Here is a 17,139-nt window from a genome sequence, read left to right as displayed (position 1 = left end):
TAAGAGGAACTGACAGCCTTCTCTCTGAAAGAGGGAGAGAGAGAGAGAAGGAGAGAGACAGGGAGAGAGAGGGAGAGAGAGAGAGGGAGAGAGACTTATAGTGACAGGAAGAGTGAGAGAGAGACAGAGAGGGAGCAATCAGTAGGCAAATCCTTGTGAAACACACAGCTTGGAGGGGGTGTGTGGGTGTGTGTGGGTGTGGGTGTGTGTGTGTTTGGAAAAACGATGACATTCTTGCATTAGCTTCTCTAGCTCTTTATATACCTCTTCATCTGTGTGTGTGTATGTGCTAGACACCTGCACACACACACACATTCTGTGCTTACAAAACACACACACACACACACACACACACACACACACACACACACTCAAACTCACACAGACAGACAAACGTCTGTGACATCAATGCACACACTGACCTGCACACCTTGCTCTCTCTTTCTGCACGGATTACGATCAGAGCCCCTCCAATCCACCCCCCCCCACACACACACACACTTTCTCTTACACACACACGCAGGTCCGTTCCCATGGCGACCGGCCGTGGCCGAGCTGAGCGTCAGTGGTGCTATTTAAAGCCGGAGCGTCGTGGCGGGTTTAGGGAAGACAAATCTGCTGCTATTCTAGGATCCACCTCCCACCCCCCACCCCCAACACACACACACACACCCAGCCGCTGGCCATGCTAATTACAGCACACACTGCTATTTCTGACACATTTTGGAAATATTGGAGTGAGTGAGTGAGGGAGGGAGAGAGAGAGCGGGAGTGAGAGAGAGTAAAAGAGATACATAAACACCACATGGCCGAAAGTATGTGGACACTCCTTTTTCTTCTACTAATTAGTGGGCTAGGCTATTTCAGCCACACCACCAGGGGCATAAAAGCGAGTGGACAGTCCTGCAGGCCTCCAGACCTATAAACAGCGTGGGCTCTAGAGGGGTATAAAGCCCCCCAGCATTGAGCTGTGGAGCAGTGGAGGAACTGTGTTCTCTGCTGGCAGACCAGCTTGGTTATGTTGGTCGACCAATATAGTCATGCTGGTGGTGCTGGTCAACCAGCACGTTCATGATAGTCATGCTGGTCAATCAGCAGGGAAAGGTTGGTCTACCATCATGCTGATTGGCTAACTTGGTCAGGTTGGTCTTGCTAGCAGACCAGCAAAAGCATCAAACTTGGACACATACCCTATGCTGACCAATTGGTAAACTTATCAACCAGCTTAACCTGCTTGAACCGGTCAAGCTGTATTACTGGTCATATTAGTGGAGAGGAGAAGGCCAACCAGCATGGTTATGACGGCCGGTTAACAATATATTGAGCAAGCTGGTCATACTACTTCACGTGGTCATACTGGTGATGCTGGTTAATCAGCGTGGTCAGTCATGATAGTCTCATGATAGCATCAAGCTTGGACACATACCCTATGCAAAAAATCTAAATCTCAATATCTAAATTGGTCAACCAGCATAACCAGCTTGACCTGCTTGAACTGACCAAGCTGTTTCTTAGTTAACATATTACTGGTCACTAGTGGAGAAGAGAAGGTCAACCAGCATGGTAATGACGGTCATGCTGGTTAGCAACATGATGGTCAACCAGCTTGGCTATGACTAGCAAACTTCACACGGTCATACTGGTGATGCTGGTCAACCAGTATGGTCAGTCATGATAGTCACACTGGTCGCCCATCATAGTCATGCTGATCTGTGACTAACTTGGTCAGATTGGTCATGCTAGCAGACTAGCTAGAGCACCAAGCTTGGACACATACCCTATGCAGATATCTAAATCTCAATATCTGAACTGGTCAACCAGCATAACCAGCTTGAACTGGGCAAGCTGTTTCTTAGTTAACTGATTACTGGTCATACTAGTGGAGAGGAGAAGGTCAACCAGCTTGGTTATGACGGTCATGCTGGTTAATGACATGATGGTCAACCAGCTTGATTGTGATGAGGAAGATGGTCATACTACTTCACGTGGTCATACTGGTGACATGGTCAGTCATGATAGTCATGCTGATTGACTAACTTGGTCAGGTTGGTCATACTAGCAGACCAGCTAGAGCATCAGGCTTGGACACATACCCTATGCAGACATCTAAATCTCAATATCTGAACTGGTCAACCAGCATAACCAGCTTAACCATCTTAACCAGCTTGAACTGGCCAAGCTGTTTCTTAATTAAAGTATTAAAGTATACTGGTCATACTAGTGGAGAAGAGAAGGTCAACCAGCATGGTCAGTCATGATAGTCACACTGGTCAGCCCATCATAGTCATGCTGATCTCTGACTAACTTGGTCAGATTGGTCATGCTGGTAGACCATCTAACTCAAACACAAGTGCTGAGCTGGTCAGTCAGCCAGATTGACCATCTTAATCAACTCAACCTGCTTGAACTGACCAGAGCCAGGATGGTTTCTCTTGCTAAGATTAAATGTTTTGCCATATGCTGACCAGCCCAAAACGCCTCTGGCCCACTGGGCTCCTGATTACCCACTCCAGCGATTCCGGTCAGGCCCTTTCCTGTTTCAGCATGATAGAGAGATAGCTAGAGAGAGAAGATTAGAGAGAGAGAGAGAGAGAGAGAGAGAGAGAGAGAGAGATGATTGTGCTTTGAATGGCGCTGAACAGAATGGGTTTCTAGTGTTGGAGGACACAGTACTGAAGCATCTTCTCGGGTTCGTGTGTGTGTAAATACATGAAGGTCTCATATCTGATGACACTGCGGAGGTGGATGCTCTCCGTTCTCAGTGGTATACGAGCGCGGCTGGTTCACACACTGGCTGGTTGACTCATGAGCTGAGCTTTGATTTAACGCGAGCTCTCTTTCTGAGTCTTCAGTGAAACGAAGGCCGCCTGATTTAGCCTCGCAGCTTCAGCATCCATAGCAGCCTACACACATCCAGCATCTCCCTCCCGCTCTCTCTCTCTCTCTCTCTCTCTCTCACACACACATGCCGGTGAGTATTCCTGTCAATGTAGGGTGTGTGTAAGTGCTGCTGTGCTGCCCCACCTTAACCAATCCTGACCTGAAGACCAGCTTCAGACCCGCTCACTGTTTCTAATGAAAGCTGCAGTTTTGGGGGAGCAGCTCAGCGCCCAGCTCATACCGCACCGCACTGCTCATGCTCATCCCGGGGGGGGGGACATACACACACAGGCTCTGTCTGAAATGTGTGGTAGTGTGAAATGTGCTGTGGGAATGCTGTGCTTTTCCTCTCCTCTCTCGCGCTCTCTCTCACACTCTGTTATTAACCCTTTGGTTCAAATGGCTTTATTAACAGGACTGTAATTAATGAAGAAATGGGGACCAGTTGGACTCTTCTTCATAATCTTCATCTTCTTTAACCGTCTCCTCCTTTCTTCTCCTCTCTTCCTCTGTCCTCTCTTTTTCTCTCCTCCCCTCCTCTTCTACATGCTCTATTCACCTCTCTCCTCTTCTATCCTCTCCTCTTTTCCTCTCTTCTGATCTTCCCTCCTCCCCTCGTCCCTCTGATATCTGGAGTTCTACAGACTGACACTCCTTACCTCCCTCTTTCTCTCTCTCCTCTCTCGTCTTCTCGTTTTTCTCCTTTTTCTCCTCTCCTACATGCTCTGTTCACCTCTCCTCTCTTCTTCTCTCTCCTCCGATTATCTCTCCTCTTCTATCCTCTCCTCTTTTCCTCTCTTCTTATCTCCCCTCCTCTCCTCATTTCCTTTCTCCTCCTCTCCTCTCCTCTTTTTCTCCTCCTCTCCTCCCCTCCTCTTCTACATGCTCTATTCACCTCTCTCCTCTTTCTCCTCTCCTCTCCCCTCTGCTCGCCTCCTTTCTGTCTTCTCTCCTCTGCTCCTCTCTATTTCCTTTGTTTATCTCTTTTCCTTCTTATCTCCCCTCCTCTCCTTGTTTCTGATATCTGGAATTCTACTGACCAGCACTCTTTACCACCCCCCTCCCCTCTTTTCTTTCTTCTCCTCTTTCTCCTCTCCTCTCCCATTTGCTCACCTCCTCTCTCTGTCTTCTCTCCTTTACTTTGCTTTGTTTATCTTTCCTCCTCTTCTTTCCTCCCCCTCTTCTCTCTTTTCACTTTCTCTTCTCTCTCTCTCTCTCTCTCTCTCTCTCTCTCGTCTTTTCCTTTTTCTCCTCTCCTACATGTCCTGTTCACCTCTCCTCTCTTCTTCTCTCTCCTCCGATTATCTCTCCTCTTCTATCCTCTCCTCTTTTCCTCTCTTCTTATCTCCCCTCCTCTCCTAGTCTCTGATATCTGGAACTCTACTGACCGGCACTCCTTACTCCCCTCTTTCTCTCTCTCTCTCCTTTCTTCTCCTCTTTCTCCTCTCCTCTCCCATCTGCTCACCTCCTCTCTTTGTCTTCTCTCTTCCTTTACTTTCCTTCGTTTATCTCTTTACCTCTCTTCTTCTTTCTCCTCCATTTATCTCTCATCTTCTACCCTCTCCTCTTTTCCTCTCCTCTTATCTCCTCACTTCTCTCCTCTCCTCCTCTCCTACATGCTGTTCACCTCTCATCTCCTCCTCTTCTCTCTCTCTGCTTTTTTCTCCTCTTTATCTCTCCTCATCTCTCTGAAATCTGAACGACTGATTTCTGATAACTGCCACTTCTTCTACTTCTTATCATCCTCTCTCCCACCTTCCCCCTCTCCTCTCTTTATCTCCTCTCCTTCTCTCCTACATGCTCCAGATGCTTCTCCTCTCTTCTTCTTCACCTTCTATCCACCTCCACCTCTTTTCTCCTCCCCTCTGTCTTCTATCTTCTCCCCCCTCGTTCTCTGTCCTCCTTTCCTCCTCCAGTCCTGTCAGTTACTGAACACCTCAACACGCTCTGAGGAGAGTGTGATGATCTAGGCATGCAGTTAGCATCATGCTAATTGGTGGGATATAAGTTTCCATTGCTTGTTAGCTACATTAGCCTCGTAGCTTGTGTGTAAAATCTCTGTCTCTCTCTCTCTCTCTCGCTCTCTCTCTCTTGCTCTCTCTCTCTCAGGTGATGCGTCCGTGCGCTGTGAGCAGTTGGACCTGCTGTTGGAGTGGGGTGCTGAGTTCAGGAGGGCTACATCTGTCCCCACAGGTGAAGAGAAAGCTCTGGAGGATCAGGTGGCCTTTGACGTCATCCTTGGAGACTTTAACTTTGATAACTGCTCCTCTGGTGAGTGCCTGTATTTACACATTTGGAGCGTCTTATGGTTTATATGGTCAGTTTGAGCGTTAAATCCTGTATGGACAAAAGTATTGGGACACCTGCTCATTCATTGTTTCTTCTAAATCAGACACAAAAGATGGCAGCCAATCAGAGCACAGATAAGTTACATATGTCAGTCTTAAAGGCATACTAAGGGACACCCAATGTATATATATATATATATGCACATTACAGTGACAAAAGTATTGGGACACCTACACACTGGAGCTTTTCTGATGTACCATTCTAAACCCATAGGCTGTATTAATACAGAGCTGGTACCCCTTTGCTCTAAGCTCTACCAGCAGCAGCAGGTCTGGAGCTCTGCTGCAGTTACTGAGTCAGTTGGAGGCTTTTCTGCACTCTGCTCTGAGCTCAGCACTCGGCCCTGACCCCGCTCTGTAACTTTACGTGGTCTGACAGACACTCGGTGGACACTGAGCTGCTCTCTGTGAGCTGTTCCTCCTAAACTCTTCCACTGTTCAATAATAACACCACTCACAGCTGATGGAGGAAGATCTAGGAGGGAGGAGATTTCACCAGCTGACTTGTAGTTGTTGGTGCAGCGGTGTCTCCTATTACATACAGAACCACGCTGGAGTTCAGTGAGCTCTTCAGAACCTCCCGTTCTTTCACTGATGAGTGGAAGAAAGACAGACTGCAGGACTAGGGGCCTGAGTTCAATGATGAAGAGGTGTGTCCCAATACTTTTGTCCAGATGTGTGAAATGCATTTCTCTCTCTCTCTCTCTCTCTCTCTGTTAGAGGATAAGTTGGAGCAGCAGCACGCTATTTTTACGCAGTACAGAGATCCGTGTCGTCTGGGGCCCGGAGAGGACAAGCCCTGGGCTCTGGGTGAGTCTGCACTCTCCTGATTACAGCCATTACCGCCCCGCCGTGGTGTATTACACGCCTCAGACTGTGACCTGTTTTCATGAGCAGAATCATCACAGTAGCTTTCAGGTCCTGAATCAGGTTCAGAGAGTTGTGGTGGGGGGGGGGGGGGGGGGGCAGGATGGAGCACTGCACCTAAAGCAGTCTCACTGGACACACTTCACGGTCTCCTCTCTTCTGATGCACTTAGGGTCGGACAATACTGCGGTCACTGTACTTATAGGAACCTGTATGATTTTGGAAGATTGGAACAGCCAACCAAATTTGGATCAGTGTCTTTAATGACTTTTTAAACCAAATCTAGTTAATTATTAACTGGTTTATTTGTTTGAAGCTTGTATGTGTGTGTGTGTGTGTGTGTGTGTGTGTGTGTGTGTGTGTGTGGGTGTATGTGTGTGTGTGGGTGTGTGCAACCTGATGCCAGTGACGTCAAAGCAATGGGCAGTCGGAGACAATAGCCTGCTATAGTATTCTATTCAATTCCATTCCATATAAAACGGACCACAGGTGTGCTGGAACCTGGCTGGAAGGTGGGCTAGCTGGGTTCCAGGTGGGCTCTGAGTGGCTTTGTGCATGCGTTTTTACTGGGACCCAGTTGGGCTTCCCATCCTTATAGACCCCTTAATCTCACATGGGTCCCATTTAGGCCAAATATGCAGTGTACCACCCAGATGGGGCCCATGTTTAACCTCCCCCCCCTCCTCACGGGCCCATCACTGACTCTGCTGGTACTATTTTTTTTACAGTAGGAACCTTTGGAGGTTCTTCCCATTGAAACTGTGGAGGAACTTCTTACGGTGCTTTAGGGAACCTTCCGAAAACCTTCTTCTAAAGACCTTTTCATGAAGGCTCCTCAAAGCACCTTAAGAGGTTCCTCCACAGTCTTGAGGTCTTGAGGAGGTTCCTCCACAGTCTAGGAGGTTCCAAGACAAGGATCTTGTCTATCTAACAGCTTAGCTCAATCCAAAGGCTTTCATCCTTAAGAATGAGTTCTTTTAAGAACATCTGAAGAACGTCATGTTTTGACAGGGGGCTTCTTGCCTGACTGAACTTACCTGGGTTTCTGACTGTTTACAGCTTGAGTCATTTGAACCATTTGAACAAACTGAATCACTCATGAATCTGATTCAAAGTTTTGAAGAGCATTTTTGATTTGCTGGTATGATTCTCAGTTTAGTTTAGTGTGTGTCTGTGTGTGTGGTGTGTGAGTGTGTGTGTGTGGTGTGTGAGTGTATATCTTCTCCACACAGTTCCGTAGCTCCAGCAGGTTGTGTGGACCACTCCAAGCTTCATTTCTCAGAAGAGCCTCTTCATTCCCTTTGAATGAGTTTGAATGAGTCCTTCTGAGAATCTATTCCAATTAAAACTTTGTGTGGAAACGGGGGCATGACGTCTCCAGGACCCCTTTCCTCCCCAGAGGCTCCTGTAGGGTCCTTCAAAGCTTTTTCATGTGTGTGTGTGAGTGTGTATGTATATGTGTGTGTATGTGAGAGAGAGTGTGTGTGTGTGTGTGTGTGTGTGCATGCACACAGGGCCTCGCTCTCAGAGCAAAATTAGCCGTGGCGCGCTGTGGCACCGCTCGCCACAGATGGTGTGTGAGATGAGCTGGCAGAAAATGGAAGCGCTCGCCTTCCCGGCATGCTTTGCGGCTACACTGAATAGAGAGAAGCCTACTAATGGCAGCGTGGCAGTGAGCTCAGGTTCAGTGGCTGCTGTCCAGTCCTCAAAAACGCTGCCCTCCTCCGTGTCCAAGCGCTCAGAGGAGCAGGGCTGGAGCAGGAGAACTGAAAAGACTGCCAGACCTTCTGGAATGAATAATAATAAAAAAATATTTGCTGGGTTTTTAGTTTTAGCTCATGTTTTTCCACTAAACTGGACAAATATTGACGGAACTTTTGGAGCTGCGAGTCTTAAAATGCTGTGGTGGAGCTGCTGGGCCCTAAATCAGCTCCTGAAAGAGTCACTAATTAGCTGATAGATTTGTCTGGTGGAGATATAATTAGCTGTCCCATCACTGACTCTGCTGGTACTATTTTTTTTTTACAGTAGGAACCTTTGGAGGTTCTTCATGTTGAAACTGTGGAGGAACTTCTTAAGGTGCTTTAAGGAACCTTCAGAAAACCTTCTTCTTCTAAAGACCTTTTCATGAAGGCTCCTCAAAGCACCTTAAGAGGTTCCTCCACAGTCTTAAACTGAGGAACCTTCACGGGTTCCTCAAGGATCTTGTCCTTTTAACAGCGTAGCCCCATCCAAAGGCTTTCATCTTTAAGAATGGGTTCTTCTAAGAACATCTGAAGAACGTCTTTTTGACAGTGTGCTTCTTGCCCTTGGGTTTTTGAGTCATTTGAACCATTTGAGCAAACTGACTCATAAATCACTCATGAATCAGATTCAAGGTTTTGAAGAGCATTTTTGATTTGCTGGTATGATTCTCAGTTTGTGTCTTCTCCATGAAATAACTGGATTTCTTGCCCTATATGTCCTAATGTTTGTGGACACTCCTTCTATAAGTTGCACCTATTGCTGACACTGACAAGTACTGCCAATAGAATAGGACTCTCTGGAGCAGATCAACACGATGAACCTGTTGGCCCCATGCTGCCTAATAATCCCAGGCGTGGGCTACAGGGGTATTTATAAAGCCCCCCAGCATTGAGGAGCTGTGGAGCAGTGGAGGAACTGTGTTCTCTGGAATGATGGTGGTGGAGCTCCATCCAGTACTTTTGGGATGGATGAGTTGGGGTGATGATTATAACCTCACTAACAACACTCTTGTTGCTGAATGCAATCAAATCCTCACAGCAATGCTCCTTCAGAACAGTGGACAGTAGACTTCCCTGGACAGTAGAGACAGTTACTCAAAAGCAGAATCCAACAAAAGCAGAATCCATTGATTAGAATGCATTGATTAGAAGGGGTGTCCACAAACATTTGGACACATGCTTAAATAATTTTTACGAGTGTAAAACTGCTACTGGATTGGATGGGATAATTTTTTTTCTCCAATGATTCATTTCTAGATCATTTTTAGGGGGATAGTCTGAGATTTCCCCCAAATTCCCCTCCATATTAATATTAATATTATTATTTTTTTACATATTTACAAACACTCTTAGAAGATCTGCTTATCTGGACTGCAGAAGAGGAACCGATCAACAAAAGCTACCGAGAAAAAAAACCCCTAGCTGGTCAAGCAAGAGAGGGAGAGAGAAGAGTGAGGAAGTGAAATAATGACCTGTAAGAGTACAGTAAAAAAATCCCTGAGGGTAGGTACCTTACTGAGAGATGGAGGAAGCGCTGCTATGACTCACCGTCTTCTGCAGCAGGCTCGTGGGCGCAGCCGCTGGAACGCCAGGCGCTCTCCAGGGGTTTTGATTGCAGAAGGATGTCAGATCGGTGTTCTTGTAATGACTGGAGTGTCTCTGTGAGGCGTTCGAGTGTGTGATTGGTGTGGAGATGAATGCGGGGAATGCATGCGAGCGCGGGGATGCACAAAAACAGATAAATATAGAATCCGAAAGGCAGGAGGCCTTCAGTGAGTCAGGTTCTCTAATCGCTGCATGGCCGATAGGATGTCCATTTGAGGTAAAGACAAGTCTTGGCCAGCACTGTGCAGACATCTAAGGCAAACAATGTCAGGAACATTGTTTTAACCTGTTACACTGTACTGAAGGGCTGTGTTCTACAATAGATGGACAAAAGTATTGGGACACCTGCTCATTATTCATTGTTTCTACTGAAATCAAGGGTATTAAAAAGAGCTGATCCTGCTTCTGTTGGAGTAACTGTCTCTACTGTCCAGAGAAGAAGACTTTCTACTAGATCTTGGAGGAGTATTGCTGTGAGGATTTGATTGCATTCAGTGACAAGAGTGCGGTAGTAAGGTCAGGATGTCGGTTGATGATGATCACCACCCCAACAAAACAAGCTATATGTGTGCATTTGCACATCTGTGTCAGTAATGGGTGCAACTCAAAGTAGCTGAATCCATTGTTTCTTGGGGTGTCCAAAAACATTTGGATGTATAGTGTCTATAAGCATGATTTAGGCCTATGTAGACATTTGCAAAGGTTTATTCCACTAGTATCAGATGTATACCTGTAATAACTCTACATACCATTAGAATAAACCCAAATAAATCTAAAGTCAGTGGTCAGTGAGAGTGTCTACCTGTAATTTACTCTATATAACATTAGAATAAACCCTAATAAACATAAAGTCAGTGGTCAGTGAGAGTGTCTACCTATAATTAACTCTATATAACATTAGAATAAACCCAAATAAACATAAAGTCAGTGGTCAGTGAGAGTATCTACCTGTAATTAACTCTATATAACATTAGAATAAACCCTAAATAAGCATAAAGTCAGTGGTCAGTGAGAGCGTCTACCTGTAATTAACTCTATATAACATTAGAATAAACCCAAATAAACATAAAGTCAGTGGTCAGTGAGAGTATCTACCTGTAATTAACTCTGTTTAACATTAGAATAAACCCTAATAAACATAAAGTCAGTGGTCAGTGAGAGTATCTACCTGTAATTAACTCTGTTTAACATTAGAATAAACCCTAATAAACATAAAGTCAGTGGTCAATGAGGATGTCTACCTGTAATTAACTCTATATAACATTAGAATAAACCCAAATAAACATAAAGTCAGTGGTCAGTGAGAGTGTCTACCTGTAATTGACTCTATATAACATTAGAATAAACCCAAATAAACATAAAGTCAGTGGTCAGTGAGAGTGTCTACCTGTAATTGACTCTATATAACATTAGAATAAACCCAAATAAACATAAAGTCAGTGGTCAGTGAGAGTGTCTACCTGTAATTAACTCTATATAACATTAGAATAAACCCAAATAAATGTAAAGTCAGTGGTACTACTATCTCTGTTAGGAGCATAAACCAACATGAAAAATGACTTCAGATACTGAGGTTAAGAGATAAGGGCTAGCAGAGTTTAGGTTAGGGCCAGGTTTAGTGTATTTTAGAGTTTAGAGAATTAGGTGGAGTTAGGTGGAGTTAGGTGGAGTTAGGTTTAAGCTGAGGTCTAGGTGTAGCATCTCTTGTCCACAATAAGACAAAATTCAGTGGTGGTTCTCACTAATACAGTAAAACAAACATGTCTGTGTTTGTGTGTTTGATGTCTAACAGGTACCTATTTGGACACAAGTGGTCTGTATGATGAAGAAGTCAGCTCTCCAGAGAGTCTTCAGAAGTAAGCTGCACTAATCCCTCACACTCATCCTCACACTCATCCCTCACACACTCACACACAATGCTCAAACCTCCAGTTTGAATATGATCAAAAAGACAAAGGCCTTCCTGATGAACTGAGATTTGGTGTCATTAATGTGAAAAGTATACTCATATATTTGTATGATGCCCAAAGCTGGACACTCATGGACATCCCACACCAGTCAGTGCTCCCTGGTCAGTGCTTATCTCTGCTTACCTCTGTCTGTGTGTTTGTCTTTCTCAGGGTAATGGAGAATGAGGAAGGGAGAAAAGAGTACTTGGTGTTCCCAGCGAGCAAGAACCAGTGTCCCAACCAGAAAGGGCGCAAGATCCCGCTGAAAGGGAACGGCCGCAGGATCGACTACATCCTCTACAAAGAGGAAGGCCTGCAGCCAGACTGGAAAGTGGTCAGTTGTGATTTACAGCTTCCTCAATTTTCTCAACCGATGAAAACTCTCAGCTGGAGGTTCTGGTCTTTTCCTTGCCTTTCGGCCAGAGGTCAGATCGGACGGGTGTTAATGTTCCTCTGTATGGATTTATATGAATAAATGATTGCTTAGTTGAGCTCACTTTAGCTTTCTGCTGTCTTTCTGAAGGAAATGTGGGCTAGGCTGCCCCCTTGTGGCAGAAAGAGGAAGAACCACCTGATCGTTCATTAACCGAACATCCAGAGCTGGGCTGCTCAACCCTGGTCCTGGAGATCTACCACCCTGAGGAGTTCAGATCCAGCACAGCTGACTGTAATATTCAGTGGCTCCTAAAGGCCTGGAGCTAAACTCTGCAGGGTGGTAGATCTCCAGGACCAGGATTGGACAGCCCTGACCCAGAGCCACTGTATTCATGCATGTATGAAGGAAATTTCACAGGAAATATCACATTTATGTCGATTTGAACAGCCGGCACATTATAATCCACTGATGAATATAGAAAGAACTGTGATCTAGTGTGGGCTGGTCATGCCTGAGAAGTCTGGTCAAGCCTATAAATTAAATTATGTTACATGATTATGAAAATTAACTAATTAAATGAACACAAATGATAGAAGCTCATTTACAGATGGTGTCCTTGAAAGACCAGAGACTAAAGCTTTACTGTAACTAGAAAACTCTAAGGTAGCGTAGTTTGATTTTTTTATTGATGAAGATGAAGATTTTTTGTTTTTTTGATCAGAGTTCAGTATTTTCAGTACTTTAGCACTGTACAGTGTTTTTTGGTAGTTTATGCAACACTATAATACAACACTGTAGTATTTTAATTGGTGTATTATAGCATTATTTGGGGTTTTGTTCAGTATTTAAATGTATTATGATTTTATTCATTATTTTAGAGTATTATTAGTTAATATACGTTATTCAGTTATTATAAATTATTAATTAATATAAGTTGTTCAGTATTTCGGAGAGTTTTTTGCCACATTGTGCAATTTGTTTTAGTATTCTAATAAGTATATTACAGTATTTAAGGGATTTTATTCAGTTTTTACATTTCTTATGATTTTATGTATAATTTCTGAGTATTTTCAGAATTTTATCCAGTATTCTTTGTATTTTATGCAGAATTGTACAATATTTTAGTATTGTTTTTTTGTATATTATGTTATTTTATTCATTATTTGCACTATTTTAGAGTTTAGATTTATTCTGCAGCATTGTACAGTATTTGTAGAATTCTGTTCAGTCCATTATTACATTATTTAGTGGATTATTTCCTTAACCATGCACCATCAGTCACCCAGGCTCATACCTAGATAACACTGAACATTATTCACCTAACCTCTTCAGTCCTCCAATGCATTGTGTGTGTGTGAAGCTGTAACCGGCTGTAGAAGACTGCTAATATTAATTTAATATTAATAATTTCACTAACAAATAATAAAGTGCTTCACGCAGATCAGCTGTGTTATACAGCAGACAACATTACCACTGGAGGACAGGTCTGACAGACACACAGAAACACAAGGCCATGAAGCACTACACTACGCCTGGGGTCGCCGCTGGGGCCGCCGCTGGGGTCGCCCAATCCCACCTAATCACAGTTACGGGAAAAAAGCTCAGCCTCCGTTTGCGGCGGCTCTACAGTAAACGGGTTTCAGTGGTTTTAAAGGGTTAATAACACGCTGCTCTCCTCCTTCCAGGACATCGAGGAGTTCAGCTTCATCACCCAGCTGGCTGGCCTGACCGACCACCTCTCTGTGGCTGCGAGGCTGGCCGTCTCTACAGGAGAAGAGGAGTCTTAATGGACCTGGCTGCTCTTTTACACAACGCCACGGACAGAAGGGGAGAGGGAGAGAGGGAGAGAGAGAGAGAGAGAGAGGGGAAGAAAGGCTTAGGAACTTTGACAGGGTGGAGGGAAGTTGACCTAAGGAAGTGCAAAGAGAGCGAGCGAGAAAGAGAGAGAGAGAGAGAGACAGAGAGAGAGAGGGCAGAAGGGAAGTGTGTGTGTGTGTGTGTGTGTGTGTGTGACGTTTGTGAAGCATGTTTCTAATGACACTGTCAGTCTCAGCACGGGGGCACACCCACACACCCACACACCCACACACAAACACCCACAGAGATTCCACACACACACACACACACATGTCCATTGCGTCCAGAGGCCAGAGACAAAAACAATGACCTCACTCTCTCGCTTCCTCCTTTGTGGGGCTCTCCACATCCCTAGAACGAGAGTTTACATGCTTCTGTCACCTCTGATGCTTCTCTGTGGCCCCGCCCCCCGGGGGGTTGGGGGGAGGGTATGGGGGGCGGAGCTGTCCTTCTGGTGCCATGACCCGGGGAGGGGGGCGGGGATGAAGTCTTTCAGGGAAAAAGAAGAAGAATGCATGAGAAGAGAAAACCTGGATTCACAGTATTGCACGACCTGCCACTTTAATAAGATCATACAGATATTAATGATAATAATAATAATACTAATAATAAACATGGCCATATTAAAGTGAGTCCACTTGTAGACAAAAGGACTTGTCCCACTCCTTACTCCTCAACCCTCCTCAAGAAACCTCAGCGAGAAGTGTCTTTCTTTTCTAAGCTCTTTCTAGACCTTTCTACAGGGCCGAGCTTCTGGGCTTTGTAGGGAGTTTGTACGTATCTCGGACACTGCGGCCGGCATGGCCAGCTAAAGACCTGCAGCCAGAGCGTTTACCAGAGAGATCTCCTGTTTCTAGCACTGTCATTGTAGTCAGTCGTTTGATTGTATGCAGTAGTGCTGCCCCTGTGTTAGTGTGTGTGTGTGTGTGCTGCTCCGCACCATAGGAAAGCAGCTGTACAGTAGGTCCAGTTCTCTGGAGCCCCCCTCAGAACGCACAGCCGCAGACCTGCCGGCCTGCATGTTCAGTTCGAGACCCCCGGAAGTTCTCTTTCTCACACACATCCACACGCTGACACACACGACCTGCAGTCCCGTCCTGAGAGCGCTCGGGGCGCTCCATGCTGCAGAGGGACACTCGCGTTTTTACCGTGGCGGCACCCGTGCAAATGTTTACACACCTGTTGATCTATTACAGGCAACACTACGGAGGACGAGCGACCCGGACTGGACTTGATTTCAGTGATTTCAGTCTCCTCATCTGATCACCTAGTTGCTTTTCTACTCTCGATAGACCTCTTTCTAAATTAGGATTACTGTTGTTATTATTATGATTATGATTATTGTCATCATCATTAGTTTCTTAGGATCGTTGGTGTTTTCTGTTGAAACAGGCAGTGTTTCCCGCATTAGCTGAAGTGCTGACAGTCCAATTGGGTGTCCACCACAATGGACATCCTACTGACATCCATCTTAAAGGGGGTGTGTGTGTGTGTGTGGGGGGGGGGGGGGGGGTTATACAGTTTGACATGTTTGAGATGTTCACAAAGTCAGTCAGAGTCGACGTTTTATGGGGTTTTACAATGGAGGTGACCGGAATCAGACGTCCAGCAGAATAGCCATGCTCTTAACTGTACAAACCCACCACTGAATCCACATGTGTCTCATAAGACACGAGTTTTATATGTAGTGTAAATGAAGATGGTGAAACAGTGACACCTATAGGCTTCATTCACACCTGGCATTTACATGCGTCTCGGGTGATCCGATCACGAATCTGATCCCAAAATGCATAGTCATGAGCAACTGTGATCAGATTTCTCACATTATTTACACTGAAGGAGGGGAGGAGGGGCATGCTGCATATTTATGAATTAATTAATTAAGTAATTATTTGATTGATTAATGCACCTAATTTTGCTTCATCTCCTTTATCCATTACGTATTTAGCTAGTTAATGTAGCGTGCTCAGTCATGCTCAAGTCGTGCAGGCCGTGGTTGGCTGGGGCAGTGACATGATTGATGTGGGCGGGGCTTTGCTGTTTGGGAGGTGTCGAGGCGCTTTGGCGGTCACACTACAAGAATAATGTGGACATGCGCCCCTCCGACTGTTTGGCAGTTTGAGGGATCGGATTACAGCGCACTGTACCTCGTTTACACCTATATACTCTGTGCTGGCCACTTATGATCGGATCACCCAGGATGCAGGTTAATGCCAGGTGTATAGATGAGGCCTTAGCTGGTTTGCTCTGGTCCGAATCAGTTAAGGAGTTTGAAAACTCAGGCCGTTTCAGCCTTGGTTTGGTTTGTTTTCACCCTGGGGCAAAATCCAGGCCCGCCAAAATGCGTCTGATTGGTTTTGGGACTTGTCTGGGGCGGAGCAAGTGCAGCAGCAGAGATGGCGTCTGATCACAGCTGTAGCAGCAGAGTCTGGGCAGGAGTCTGGGAGCCAAAGTTGAGGAGTGAATCTGATAACTGGGTCGGATTGAGGTTGGATCGAGGTCAGATCACAATCAAACCACAAACGAATTGTTCCAGAGGTCACCTGAGACCAAGCTTTTCCACCACCTTTTCTTAAGGGTCTCAGTGTGGCTGTTTCGGTCTGCATCCGAGTGCGATGACTGTGTTCACAGCTTCCCAAACGAACGGGTGAAAGCGAACCAGATCCCTGATTTAGCCAGCCGTGAAAACGCCCGTAAACTTTCTTTAGGGGCTATTTTGCCATACAGTGTCCTGCCATGTGTCCCGATACCACTAATGAGTTTTGATATATTAAAAAAATTAAAAAGCACTATGGTAAACAGTGAAATCTCAGGAATCAGACAACATGTTCATACTAACCCGTTCTCAAATACGGCTGATCATTCAGCTTTGAATTCATCAAATATGTCTATTAATTAATTAATAAGTCTTTCCACAACATACAGCGCATACTTAAAATGCAGGAATTTCCCGTTTCTCAGAAAAGGAACACACTCTGGGCATTGCAGATAGCCAGTTAAACTTCATCTAAACTTCTTCAGACGTCTGATTCCATTCACCCCCAGCGTGAACATTATTCGACCTGGCGCATTTGACTCTGAAACCTCTCAACAAATGACTTTGTTTACATTTTAACGACTGAATTAAGCAGAAATCTGAAAAACGTCTGTGGAATCCCCCTTGATGTCCTAATCAGGAATTGCCAAAACAGTGCCACAGCCTCTTCAGGGTATCTGTAATGATAAACGATGATAAAAACACACCTGCATGATAAATACTCTCATAATGGACGTCATCGTAGTGCTGTAGTGCTGGTGTTTGAAGGCTTTGACCGATTTCTTTACCAGTGTGGCCATCGCAGCAGTTCCTTATTGGGGCTTTGAATCCTTTGGAAATGTTCTGGACTTCACTGGCTGCATAAAATAGTTTTTTGTTTTTTCCCAACCTTGTATTATATCATCCTTGATCACTTCTGACTGTCAGTGTGCATCATTTTAAATGCCTAAACCAAAACAGGCCTATAGAACAATGT

At 45.1% G+C, this 17,139-nt stretch overlaps 1 protein-coding gene across 3 annotated transcripts in view; it reads left to right on the top strand.

The window, feature by feature from the left end:
- smpd3 (sphingomyelin phosphodiesterase 3) overlaps window positions 1-15,116 on the top strand; it is a 62,948-nt gene extending 47,832 nt beyond the window's left edge. For all 3 annotated transcript variants that reach the window (XM_072663306.1, XM_072663304.1, XM_072663305.1), the window contains 5 exons: window positions 4,990-5,151; window positions 5,949-6,038; window positions 11,238-11,301; window positions 11,566-11,728; window positions 13,456-15,116. In XM_072663306.1, coding sequence (XP_072519407.1) covers window positions 4,990-5,151; window positions 5,949-6,038; window positions 11,238-11,301; window positions 11,566-11,728; window positions 13,456-13,557 — 581 coding nt within the window. In that variant the 3' untranslated portion in view covers window positions 13,558-15,116. The remainder of the gene's footprint in view (window positions 1-4,989; window positions 5,152-5,948; window positions 6,039-11,237; window positions 11,302-11,565; window positions 11,729-13,455) is intronic.
- Window positions 15,117-17,139: the final 2,023 nt, after the last annotated feature.

This window comes from Salminus brasiliensis, chromosome 19 (assembly GCF_030463535.1).
Source record: "Salminus brasiliensis chromosome 19, fSalBra1.hap2, whole genome shotgun sequence".
NCBI lineage: Eukaryota > Metazoa > Chordata > Actinopteri > Characiformes > Bryconidae > Salminus > Salminus brasiliensis.
This window is presented reverse-complemented; position numbering and strand designations above follow the sequence as displayed.